General features: G+C 53.8%; 1 protein-coding gene across 4 annotated transcripts; it reads left to right on the top strand.

Moving 5' to 3' along the window:
• Positions 1-4,033: 4,033 nt before the first annotated feature.
• Positions 4,034-8,564, top strand: TRIM47 (tripartite motif containing 47). 4 transcript variants are annotated; one of them, XM_081028260.1, is made up of 7 exons: positions 4,034-4,746; positions 5,782-5,877; positions 5,986-6,036; positions 6,217-6,447; positions 6,613-6,817; positions 7,275-7,346; positions 7,615-8,564. In XM_081028260.1, the coding sequence occupies exons 1-7, from the start codon at positions 4,066-4,068 to the stop codon at positions 8,253-8,255; spliced, it is 1,977 nt and encodes a 658-aa protein (XP_080884386.1). In that variant the 5' UTR covers positions 4,034-4,065; the 3' UTR covers positions 8,256-8,564. The 4 variants fall into 4 exon arrangements, with proteins under 4 accessions (XP_080884386.1, XP_080884385.1, XP_080884387.1 ...); XM_081028259.1 differs by having other exon boundaries at positions 7,272-7,346; XM_081028261.1 differs by lacking the exon at positions 5,986-6,036 and having other exon boundaries at positions 4,045-4,746; positions 7,272-7,346.
• Positions 8,565-13,096: the final 4,532 nt, after the last annotated feature.

Genomic DNA, 13,096 nt, shown 5'->3' with positions numbered 1-13,096 from the left:
TACTACTATTTTACAGCATGTGCAATGGAACAGTGCTTCTCTAGGTGTGGGACGAGCAGTTAAAAATCTCTCAGAAAGGTACTTCACATTAAATTCACTCAGCCCACTCGATTCTGACAGAATTCCCCATCTCCTCTCCAGGAAAAATGCATTGATATAGAAGGAAAAGGTATGGACTTCAGAGTGTACCATTTGAATAGCCTGTGGGTATTCCCAGCATTTCTGGCCCTCCAACCCCCATTTTCTGGGCTTCTGTGAGAATGGGCACACAGAGCAAGGATAGAGGAGACCAGGAGAGATTTTAAAAGACAAGGGCCTTAGGGGCCAATGGAGTTGGTGGGAGCTGGGTTGGAGGCCAGAGTTGAGGGTGGAGAGGAGAGGCTACTCTTTCCCAGGAAGGAAAGGAAGGAAAGGAGCAGCCTGGCAACCGCAGGAAACGTGGTTTCAAGTAACATGGGAATGGAAGCTAGAAGACAATGGAGCCAGGCCTTTGAGATTCTGTGGAAAAAGGATTTCCATTCTAGAATCCCATACCCAGCCAAAGCTGTCAATCAAGGATGAAGCCTGAACAAAGACTTTTCCAGGCATGTCCACATCCATTCTCCAGAAGTTCCCAAGAAAAGGACTTTTCAAAAATGAAGAAGTAAATCAGTAAAGGGAAAGAAGACCTAGGATCCAAGCACTAGAATTCAACACAAAAGAAAGTTGATAAAGAATCTAAATCTCCAGAAATACAAGCACAACAGAGGTTCAAAGCTCCTGAGCACATGCTTTAGAGATGTGGAGATAACAGCTGATAGAAACAGTTAAGAGCTGAGACTGGTTGTCTGTGGGAGCAACAATCTGGAGCAGGTGGGACACGGGACCGCCAGTTTATATTATTGTCAGCCTCATTAAATTGTTTACTTTTTAAATACTCTAAATATTTTGAAATAAATACAAATCCAATTTTTGAAAGTACATTAAAAGCATAAAGAAAAAGAAGTGCTGCCGTGGGTCACGGCTCACGTCCCATTTCAGTTTCTTTCAGAGATGCAAGCAAAGCTATGATGGCTTGTCAATTACTCTCATTGGCTGGAGTGCTCTTGCTTGTTTGTTTTTGTTTCTGTATGACTTCTTTTCTTAATTAAGCAAAACTGCAGTCAGACAGGGTCGTATATGAGGTTGAGGATTATTTTCAGGTTGCATTCTCTGGGTTTAAATTCTTCCTCCTCTGCAGGACTAGTTATGTGACCTCCGGCAAGATAATGAAACCTGTCGGAATTCCATTTCCTCCCCTTCATAACACAGTCCTTGCAAGGGCAGAGTGAGATGCAAGCATGAACGTGCTCCAGCAGAATTCAGAAATGCCAGTTACGCTAACCCCTCGAGAGCCAATTCATTTAAAAAAGAATTAATGGGAACAACTTTAAAGCTATAATAATGGACATGAAATATCAAAATGCCACCATTCTGACAAATTGCAATCTTTCCTGTGGAAGCAGATCTTCCTGAACAGGATGTGCGGAGCAGAGGGTTGGCTGGGACTTCCCCCTGAGAACCCCCTAATCCAAAAGGCACCCCTCTCCCCTCCAGAATCAGGCTGGTCTGCGGTCTCAGCAAGCCTAGGCAGCCTGGCTTCCAAGCCGAGGAGAGGGTGGCGCCCTTGCCTGAGCCTCTGAACTGTTATTGGGTCTTGGTACAGAAGGGACGGTCATGATCAAGTACTCCTGTGGAAACCAACGTATGGAACTCATTATCTGCCTTCCTGCCAAAGCAGGCACACCCAGGCCATCTCCCTCTGCTACTCCTTCTGCCCGAAGATCTTTCCCACCCTCAATTCTGTATGCCTAAGTCCTAGCAGTCTGCGAAAGCCCAGCTCATATGCCACTTCCTCCAAGAGGGCCTCCACAATCCGTCCCCTCCTTTCCCACAAATCCCCCAGGAATAGACTGCACCTCTTTTAATACTTAATAGATCTTAGTTTTCTTCCCTCCTTCCAGGGAAGATGTCAGGAGGCTCTGCATAGCATCTTTCTAAATTAGACATTCTTAATCTGGAGTTCTGGAGGCGGGGGCGTGTTGGATTCTGGCTTCATTTTCATGGTTCTCTAGCTGAAATGTAGCATTTCTTTCTATTATGAATGGAGAGGACACATCACAGTGCTATTAGCAATACCTGTCACTTGTCATCAATAGAAATTACAGATACTTTCATAGCATGTGGCAGTGGTGACAGAGAACTTGAAATAACATGTATGTTCATCACTGTTTAAAAAATACAGTAATTGGTAGGCCCCCATCAGATCTTGTTATTTATTTTGTTAAAGAAATACATATATCACTTCATCACAAAGTCGTTTCCTTAGTATTTTGTACCTGTGTTTCAATGTAATTGGTTTCCACGGAATTTGATGCATTTAATTTTATGCATTTAGAAGCATTACTTTGAAAAGGGTTCTTTCTGTAGGCTGTACCAGGCTTCAAGAAGCACCCCGGTGAGAAAGGTGAAGCCCCAACTCTAGATGGATCACCCTTTTATTCTTTCCACTTTGGGGTCTCATTAGCGGGAGGTCCGTGGTCCTCAGGATAGGAAGATTTGCCTCCATTATTCTATATTCTTAAAATAAACTTTTAATTTTAGAATAGTTATATATTTACAGAAAAGTTGCAAATAATCAGAGTTTCCATATACCTCACTCCCAGTTTCCCCTTTTGTTAACATTTTACGTGAATGTGGTATACTTACTTGTCACAATTAAGGAGCCAATACTGATACATTCTCTGTAAGTATATTCCGTAATTTATTCAAATTTCCTCTCTTTTTCCCTTAATGTCCTTTTTCAGGAGCCCATCCAGGATACATATCACATTTAGTCGTCATGTCTCCTTAGTCTTCTCTTGGCTGTGAGTGTCTCAGGTTTTCCTTGTTTTTGATGACCTTGACAGTGTCCAGAGGTACTGGTCAGGTGTTTTACAGACTGTTCCTCAACTGGGATTTGTCTGATGTTTTAGTCATAATTGGGTTTATGGGTTTTTGAGGCGGAAGACCTCATCTCAAGGGAGCTTACTACCAATACGACTCACCACTGTTGATGTTGACCTCGGTCACCTGGCTGAGGTAGTATTTGTCAGATTTCTCCACTGTAAAGTTACTCTTTTGCTCCCTTTGGAAGAAAGGGCTGTTACTATGCACACCCCACACTTAAAGAGTGGGAGGTTATGTGCCACCTCGGAGTATCTACAAAAATTATTTGCAATTCTTCTGAATGGGAAATGTGTCTATTCTCCCCAGTATTTATTTATCCAGTCATTTATTTCCATCAGCATGGACTAATGGATTAAAATGCAGCTTTTTAAGTGCATAGTAAGATGAGTCTTAACAAATACCTCCACTGAGGGAACCTCCACCCTGGGCGCCAGGCACACCATAGGTGCCCATGAGTGTGCGTGGCCTGGAACTGAACTCCTCAGACCAGAGAGTTGGAGGGTGACATCAACTTCCCATTTCAGGTTTAGAAAAGTCCAAGTTCCCCACTGGGGGTAAACAGAGTGCTAAGGGGCAAACACATGCATACATCAGCAGTTATTTTTCTCTGCAGTCAGCAGCTCAGGAGCTTTTCTAACGGTGCAGAGAAGTCTGCAGGACGAAGGTACTGGCGTGACACAGTGGCCTTGGGATCCCCAGGCCTGGCCATGGGTGGGGAGGATTGGAGGGGTAACAGGGATGAACGACTTCCCACCGTCCTTCCAGTGTGTCCTCCTCGCATTCTCTGCCTTCCTCCCTCTCTCACACCCCTTTCAGCAGAGCCCTCCCCTTACACCCGCTGACCCAGGAGGGACCATCGCCCAGGAGCCGCTCGGAATCCGGCGGGGCCCAGAGGAGGCCCGGAACGGACTGAGCTGGGGCCGGGTGTCGGGACCGCCGGGCAGGGCAGGCCCGTGGCGCTGGGGGGGCGGTCCGAGCCGAGGACAGACGGAGGCCGGACCCTTGGCCTCGGTCCCAGGGGGCGGCGCCGTGGTGGGAACGCTCCCGGTCCCTCCCAGGCGGGAGCAGAACAGGCGGTGCCCGGGTGGCCGCGGAGCCATGGACGGCAGCGGACCCTTCAGCTGCCCCATCTGCCTGGAGTCGCTGCGGGAGCCGGTGACGCTGCCCTGCGGCCACAACTTCTGCCTCGCCTGCCTGGGCACGCTCTGGCCGCACCGCGGGGCGGGTGGCGCCGGCGGGCCGGGAGGCGCGGCCCGCTGCCCGCTGTGCCAGGAGCCCTTCCCCGACGGCCTGCAGCTCCGCAAGAACCACACGCTGTCCGAGCTGCTGCAGCTCCGCCAGGGCTCCGGGCCCGGGCCCGGGCCCGGCTCGGCCCGGGCCCCGTCCCCGGCTCCCGAGCCCGCAGCGCCCAGCGCTCCGCCCAGCGCCCCGGAGCCGTCCGCTCCCTGCGCGCCCGAGCCGTGGCCGGCGGGGGAAGAGCCGGTGCGCTGCGACGCGTGCCCCGAGGGTGCCGCGCTGCCCGCCGCGCTCTCCTGCCTCTCCTGCCTCGCCTCCTTCTGCCCCGCGCACCTGGGCCCGCACGAGCGCAGTCCCGCGTTACGCGGCCACCGCCTGGTGCCGCCGCTGCGTCGGCTGGAGGAGAGCCTGTGCCCACGCCACCTGCGGCCGCTCGAGCGCTACTGCCGTGCGGAGCGCGTGTGCCTGTGCGAGGCCTGCGCTGCCCAGGAGCACCGGGGCCACGAGCTGGTGTCGCTGGAGCAGGAGCGCACGCTCCAGGAGGTAGGGCTCAGGGAGTGCGCGGCCGGGGCGGGTGACACGCCGCTCGAGCCCGCCCAGGGCCGTGGACCTTCCCGGGTTGGGTCTTAACTTCCTCCTCTAACGAGGATCTTTCCTGTCGCTTCCAGCCCTGACAATGTCATTCCGCTTAAGATGGGATAGGGGGTTGGGGGCACCCAGTGAGAACACATAAAGGACCCGAACGGCGGGCAAGGGACCCGAAGCCCCAGCGGGCGGTGCGGATCTAAGGCTGCATGGAGCCGGGATCTTGGGCGTCTGGTACCTGCCCCAGGTAGCTGGGGAGACCCTCTCCCCACTGTCTCGGCAGGCTGAAGCGCCTGCCGGGCTCATGCGGGTCCCAGCTCAGATGTGCCCAGGCCTGAGGCAGGCGGTTCAGATGGGTGTGGCAGGCCACTTGAGCGCGGCTGAGCACACAGACCGCTCTGTCCAGCTGTTCCGGGGGGCCAGTGGTTAGAGCATATGCGCGCAGTTGGGCGGGCTGCCTCCTCCCCCAGTTTCCTTTGGCCTCCAGCCCAGTCTTGGCGCCTCAGCCTTGGGATTTTCCGTCTCTCCTGCCTGGATCGGTGACTCATAAGACCCAGGGGGTTTGCCCGGAATCCCCATTTTTCAAGCCTGGATTGGGGGCACAGAGTCTGTGGGGACAGAGATCCCCAGATCAGCTGATTGCCTCTCGTGCAGCCCCTCTCATTCTGTGTCTCTTCCCTTCTGATGGAAGTTCCCAGATGAATGTGAGCAACACTGAGGACCGTGGATGGCCCTGTACTGGCCCACTGGTCAGAGAAGGGAGGCAGACAACCCTCAGCCAGCCTGCATTCTCCCTGGGCATTTGGGAATGGCACCAGCCTGGGCTTGAGGAACCGCTGGCATCATGTGGGACATCATGGCCACTCCCAGTCCCACCTGTGCACAGATACCACTCCTGGGTCACCCTCTCCCACCCCTTGGTGAGGCCTGGGACCCCAGTGCAGGGCTGTAGCCTCTGCCAGACCCTGTCCTCATGAAGGGTGTCATCCACAGGCTGAGCAGCCCAAAGTTCTGAGTGCTGTGGAGGACCGCATGGACGAGCTGGGCGCCCGCATTGCACAATCCCGGCGTACGGTGGCCCTCATCAAGGTCAGTACGGTGTCCCTCATTGAGGTCAGTACAGTGGCCTCATCAAGGTCAGTACAGTGGGCCTCATCGGGGCAGACTACACCCTAACCCCGCCCCCTCCTGCCGTAGGCTCCTGGCAGTGTCGTGATCCAGTCCACTCCAAGGAAGCCTGTGCTCAGGGTATTGCCCGGCCCACTGAGCCTGAGCCTCTCCCCTGACTTGACATAGACCCAGGGCAGCTCGAGCTGAACCCTCTGTCTCCCCAACAGGGCAGGTTGGGAAAGTGGGGTCTGGGAAGAATAGGGCCCAAACAGTGATGTTCTTTGCCCTCACTGCTGCCCCCACTGTCGTCCTGCGCAGAGCGCAGCTGTGGCAGAACGGGAGAGGGTGAGCAGGCTGTTTGCCGAGGCTGCAGCCACCCTGCAGGGGTTCCAGAAGGAGGTGCTGGGCTTCATCGACGAGGGGGAGGCCACTATGCTGGGCCGCTCCCAGGGCGACCTGCGGAAGCAGGAGGAACAGCGCAGCAGGCTAAGCCAGGCCCTCCACAACCTCAGTCGGGTGCCTGAGGCCGACTCAGTCAGCTTCCTACAGGTGAGAGCAGCTCTTCCGAGCAGAGAGGGCATGTGGGGTGGGGGCTAGGCAGGAAGCAGAGGGAGGAGAAGACAGTGGAACCAGACAGTTCCTGGCAGAGCTGTCTCCCCCCAGCTGGGAGGAGGTATGGCCAGCAGGGCCTTACTGGACATTTATCTGGCACAGGAGCTCCTGGCACTCAGGCTGGCCCTGGAGGAGGGGTGCGGCCCTGGGCCCACTCCCCCGAGGGAACTCAGCTTCACTAAGTCATCCCAAGCTGTGAGGGCAGTGAAAGAGGTGCTGACTGTGGCCTGCGCCAGCCAGTGGGAGCAGCTGCGGGGGCTGAGCGGTGACGGTGACGAGGACGGGCTGCAGAAGCTCAGCATGGAAGGTGGGCGCCTCCTGCAAGTGACTCACTGTTCCCCAGTCTTCCCTCCCAGGCCCCCAGGCCGGGTGCCCATTCAGGAGAGGAGGATGGAAACTGTGTGCCTCGTGCCGGGTGGGACCCAAATCTTGCCAGTGACTGGAGCCACGACCCTATAATGACCAGTCAGCCCCTTTGGCCACAGGCTACAGGGCAGAGGGGGTTTCTCCTAGCCCACCCTCTGGCTTCAGAGGGGCTGGGGTCCGCGATCAATTGGAGCAGGGGGGAGTACCTGAGGACCAGGCATGCATGTGAACACAGGGTGCCTTATTTGGGTGTGTGCCTGTCCCAGGAGACTTGGGATGCTGGGAGGAATTGGGGGGCAGAGGCAATTGAGGGCACAGCTGCAGGGGGCACCTTGCATAGCATCCAGCCCCAGGTAGCTGGGGAGACCCCCTCCCCACTGTCTCATCTTCTGTAGCAGATGCCGAGTCCCTGGATCCTGATAGCACAGGCCACCTGGAGACTGAGGCATCCAGGGATTACTTCCTCAAGTGTAAGTAGACACTGGGCTCTTCCCTCTGCTCACACTGGGCCCTCCGACGGCTGCTGGGCCGGACCCTGGCACAGGAGCTCTTAGATTCCCCTCCCTTGTTCATTGGCTGAACTAGGCCAGCTCATGGGTAGCTCCCCAGCAAGGATGAGTCGTTCTGGTTGCAAAGATGAGGAGAGGCTGTGTATGGGGAGGTGGGTACGTAGGGAAGGGGCCGTCCCATCTGAGCCTGGCCCTGAGTCCTGCGTCTTTCTTCCCTCCCTGGGAGCAGTTGCTTACATCGTAGACCTGGATAGTGACACAGCAGACAAGTTCCTGCAGCTGTTTGGAACCAAAGGTGTGAAAAGGGTGCTATGTCCCATCAACTACCCCGAGTCGCCCACCCGCTTCACCCACTGTGAGCAGGTGCTGGGCGAGGGTGCCCTGGACCGGGGCACGTACTACTGGGAGGTGGAGATCATTGAAGGTTGGGTCAGCGTGGGGGTCATGGCTGAAGACTTCTCCCCACAAGAGCCCTATGACCGGGGCCGGCTTGGCCGCAACGCCCACTCCTGCTGCCTGCAGTGGAATGGACGCAACTTCTCGGTCTGGTTCCATGGGCTGGAGGCGACGCTGCCTCACCCCTTCTCACCCACGGTCGGGATCTGCCTGGAATACGCCGACCGAGCCCTGGTCTTCTATGCCGTACGGGATGGCAAGATGAGCCTTCTGCGGAGGCTGAAGGCGACCCGGGCCCGGCGGAGTGGTCCCCCGGCCTCCCCCATTGACCCCTTCCAGAGCCGCCTGGACAGCCACTTTTCAGGGCTCTTTGCAAGCAGGCTCAAGCCTGCCTTCTTCCTGGAGAGTGTGGACGCCCATCTGCAGATCGGGCCCCTCAAGAAGTCCTGCATATCTGTGCTGAAGAGGAGGTGATGCAGGGGGCCTGGGCCTCCTGCGCCTGTCTCAGCTCCTGTGTACCCTGCGTCTCTGCACCCTCGGCTTGCCCAGGGAAGGCGCCAGCCATCTCATTTCTAGAGGCCTCCACCTGCCACACGCTTGGCCATCCACCTCCCAGGGAACAGGCTCCCCAGACCCCTTCAAATGACCTTGTTCCCCCACAGGCCTTATTTCCGGGACAGGGAGCCACAGCTGGGACAGATCCAGGAGAACAGAACCCGTCGTTTTCTAGGTTCCTAGGACAGTGCTTGGCACATAGTAGGTGATTAATAAACGTGTTGAATGAAAGACTCCCTTTCCTATCCTTCACCCACCAAGAATTCCTAGTATTTCTTATCTTTTAAGAGCCTCTCTTGAAAGACAGGAGAAGGGAATGGAGCCCCTGGTGCCAGGATCCCTGTTGGGAGGGAGAGCCCGGGCCCTTTGGGGCAGACCTACTCCCTGGTTCTGGGCAGAGGCAGCTAGAGGTGGCTTCTCCCATGGGGGTCCAGCCCCAGGCATTCTGGCTGCCCAAGTGTTTGCTTTGGCTGTCCTGGTTCCCATCAGCTATTTTCATCCTCGATGCCACAGCCCAGTTCTGGCCCTGCCTTATAGTGTTTGTGCCCAGGATTAAGTGCAGACATCACTTCCCCCCAAGAGCAGGGCACCACTCCCTCCTGGACGTGGGCAAGAAACTCTGAGAACTAGAGTTTCTTTCACACACACACCTTCTCAGCCTATGAAGGATGTGACTGAGCTGGCCCACTGTGTGGCTGGAGCCGAGAACACGTACAGTTAAAGGACCTATGTCCTCCTCTGGAATCTGCCTCATGTCTCCACACCCAGCTGTGTGGCTGGAACAGTGCTCAGCCTCCAGGATGGGGAGACCCATGCCCTGTACCCCAGAAGAGCTGCTTCTCTCTCAGGAAGGCCCAGTGCCCCCTCCTGCCCCAGAATCCCCATACCTGCCTAGGATGCCCCAATTCTGCTTTCTAGGGGAAGGCTTGCTCCCTGAGGCTACAGGGTGAGTGTGTTTCCAGGCCAGCCCGCTCCTCCCTTGGTGCTTTATGGCGCAGGGGCATGCCAGAGAAGGCCCGAGGGAAGGCAAGGGCAGACAGGCGCCTCTCAGCACATGGCCAAGGTCAGACAGGACAATGGGTGAGTTATGCAGCTAGAGAGCAAGGCCATACAAGTCCTGCCCTGGCTGCCTTTGCAACTAAAAATAACCCCTCCCACAGAGCCCCGCTTCTGCCCCTGCAGCCAGGATGTTGTTTTTTCCGGGCAGGGCCTCCTTGCTCTGGTGCTTTGTGTTCAAAGCAAGGTTTCCTTGGCAGCCAAGGGCCCCCAGCTCACCCAGGCACTGGGGCCCATGCTGGGGGGCCTACTCTGTGACTGTCAACAAGGGCTTCCTAGAGTCCCCTCACCTGCTGCGAGCCTCCTACATTTCACAGAGCCCCTCCCACCATACCACCACCCACTTTGTCTCATTTCTTCCTCCCCCAGCGTGGCACTGCCCACCCCACACACTTCCCTTGCAGAGAACTCTCCGGTCCCTGACCCTGCAGGGCCCTGTCATGTCACAGCATGTGAGCCAGACAGCCAAAGACTGGTGCTTCCTGGTTGGAATTCAGGCCTGACTGATCAATCTGCAACCACAGCATCCCTGCCACTTGCAAAGCGATTTCCAGTTTCCAAAGGCTCATGGAACTTTGTGCATCTTCCCCCCCAATCCCAGCGTTACAGCTTCACAGCTCCGACCAACAGATTGGCACCCCCAAGGGACAGCTAGCAAGGGGCCGGTTGGGTGAGCCAGACCCCACGTTTCAGTGTTATCCCCATTCTGGAGTGTTACCCACAAGCCTGCACTTCCTCTGTGACTCTAGGCTGCTTCTGGAGCTGGAGGGACGGTGTGTGTCTGTGTTTGTGCGTCTGTGTAAGTGTCTGGGTGCTGTGTGTGTGTGTGTGTGTGTGTGTGTGTGTGTGTGTTAGTGTGTACGTCTGCATGTCTGCCTGGGTGTATGTCTCTCTATTCGTGTGTATGAATCCAGTCTAGTGACCTTTCAAATAGGCTCTGAGAAGACCTGGAGTTCCAAGGAGGTACTCCAGGCAGGGGGCAGGCTGGCAGGGTGGGAAGGGGAAATAGAGGGGAAGCTAGCCCCTCACCACCCCTGCCAACACTTTCATTAGAGCAGATTTTACCCAAGATTGCTTGAAAACGCTGATAAAAAGAAAAAAAATGTATATGGGGCGGCCGAATGGCTCAGCTGGTTAGAGCATGTGCCCTCAACAACAAGATCGCCGGTTCAAGTCCCACATGGACCAGTGAGCTGCGCCCTCCACAACTAGATTGAAAACAATGACTTGACTTGGAGCTGATGGATCCCGGAAAAAACACAGTTACCCAATAAAATTGAAAAAAAGAAAGAAGAAAGAGAGAGAGAGAGAGAGAGAGAGAGAGAGAGAGAGAGAGAGAGAGAGAGAAAGAAAGAAAGAAAGAAAGAAAGAAAGAAAGAAAGAAAGAAAGAAAGAAAGAAAGAAAGAAAGAAAGAAAGAAAGAAAGAAAGAAAAAGAAAGGTTAGAAAACCACCAATCTAGTCCAAACCTATGATAATTATTTCAAGATGAAGAAATTGAGGCACAGAGACGTGTAAGAGCTGCCCAAAGCTGCCCAATCCAGGACACTTGCTCACTCCATGCTCCATGGCTTAGGTGTGTCCTGTGCTTAGAAATGTCTAAACACACACACACACACATACACACACACACACACACACCCTGCTTCCCAGTGCTGTTGCCTGTGTAAGAGTTGTCTTCTGCAGGGCCCCAGTTTCCATGGCCACCAGAACCCTTGGTGGAGCTGCTCCAGGATATGTGGTCTCCCAAGCTCCAGCCAGAACCCCTGCCAGTCACAGACAATACAATGGCAGAGAACGTGAAGGGTCTTCTGAGGCTGTGTCGGTATTAGCTGAATCTGGCTCCTTTGGGCCAGGCAGGGAGCCAACCTCCACTTGAGCTTTGTTTCTGTGGGAAAACAGGCTCTTGGAGTCCAAACAACAGACTGAGCAGTGGACTTCAGCATCGCTCCCTCCTGGCAGCTGCAGACTGCTGGGTCGTGCACCTCTCACTGCTCCCAGCCACTCTCCACACACCAGGAGGGGAGAGGCAGACCATCCTCTTCTCTCCCTGCTCATCCCCATCCTCCAGCCCCTCCTAAGACACACTCACAGAAGTGCCTTCCTTCACCTCCCTACCTTGCAGGCACATGGTGAGGCTGGACACAGCCTGCGGTCAAACAAGAGGACTGGCCAGGAAGATGGGGCTGAGCTAGGAGGGGCTGAGGTCTGCAGAGGCTCTGCTGGGCCGTGCTGGGTTTTCCCCAGGGAGGGAAACAGCATTTAGTTGCAGGGTCTGTGTTGCATTCACCCCCACACCCAACACACACGTTCCCCTTTGATGCCAACGTTCAAAATCAGGAACACGAGGTCGGTCACACCCTTTTCTGCACAGTCACATGTTCTGGAACACTCATAGAAACTGCTGGAGGCCCTGGGTGGTTCTCATCAGCTTCACTCAGGGTGGAAGCTTCCACCTCCTTCCCCAGTGCCTTCAGAGACGGTCCCAGGCAGGAGATCACCCAGACTCAGAAGTACATGAAACCAGGCACCAAGGAGGCAGGAAATACGCTTTGATGTTCTGTGTATTTTATCTTTCAATGACATTCAAATTTTGAATTTTACTCCATTATATCTCTGATTTTGCTTTAATATATATAATATATTATATATATAATTTATATGTGTGTGTGTGTGTGTGTGTATATATATATATATATATATATATATAATGCTTTTCTGCCCCAGCACTGAACAATCGTTTTGTGTGTGAGTTTTGGAATCAGAGTGTCTTGGCTAAATATTTCACATCAGCCACTTCCTAGCTGTGTACCTTTAGGCAAGGTACTTAGCCCCTCCGTGCCTTGGTTTCCTCACTTGTAAAAAAGAGATAAGAATAGAACGCACTGCATGATTTTGAGAACTGAATGAGATAATTTAACCAAAGTGCTTGGCACAGATCCTGGCACAGAGTGAGCTTTCAATAAGTGTTATTGTTATTATTATTATTATTATTATTATTCCTCTGAATAATTGAGTAAAATTGATACTCTTGGAAGATTTGCCAGTCCTCAGGAGGTCCCCAAGTCTGTTCTTCAGGCACTAAGATGAGCCAGACCTAAGTTTGCCAGGACACTACATTTTGCCCCACCTGCTACGAACTGGAAACTTGCACTCACTCATTCAAAAATATTTATCCAGTGTGGGGCACTGTGCTTGGCTAGGGATACAGTGGTGAGGCACCCAAACAGAGATGTCCCTGCCCTCAGAGGAACCACACAAACAGGTATATCATAACTGTCGCTGGAATGAAGTGCTATAAAAGAAAAGGACAGCCAGTCTACCTCTGGGGACACACCCCAAAGAACTGAAAGCTGCAACTTGAAGAAATATATGTCCACCCATGTTCATAGCAGCATTATTCACAGTAGCCAAAGGGTGGAAATACCTAAGTGGCCATCCACAGATGAACAGATAAGCAAATGTGGTCTGTCCAGAGAATGGAGTGTTATTCAGCCTTAAAAAAGAAGGCATTCTGACACTTGCTACAACACGGATGGACCTTGAAGACATTATGCTCAGTGAAATAAACCAGATGCAAAAGCACAAATCTTATATGATTCTTCTTATTTGAGATCCCTAAAAGAGGGAAATTGATAGAAACAGAAAGTAGGAGGGTGGTTCCCAGGGGCTGGGAGAGGGGAATGGGGAAGTGAGTGTTTCATG

The sequence above is a fragment of the Rhinolophus hipposideros genome (genome assembly GCF_964194185.1).
Source record: "Rhinolophus hipposideros genome assembly, chromosome: 20".
In the NCBI taxonomy this organism is placed as follows: Eukaryota; Metazoa; Chordata; class Mammalia; order Chiroptera; family Rhinolophidae; genus Rhinolophus; species Rhinolophus hipposideros.
This window is presented reverse-complemented; position numbering and strand designations above follow the sequence as displayed.

Coding starts and splice junctions, on each gene's coding strand:
- TRIM47 (XM_081028259.1), top strand. CDS start 4,066: ATGGACGGCAGCGGACCCTTCAGCTGCCCCATCTGCCTGGAGTCGCTG. Junction 6,037..6,216: donor CAAGGAAGCCTGTGCTCAGG/GTATTGCCCGGC, acceptor CGTCCTGCGCAG/AGCGCAGCTGTGGCAGAACG. Junction 6,818..7,271: donor GCAGAAGCTCAGCATGGAAG/GTGGGCGCCTCC, acceptor CATCTTCTGTAG/CAGATGCCGAGTCCCTGGAT.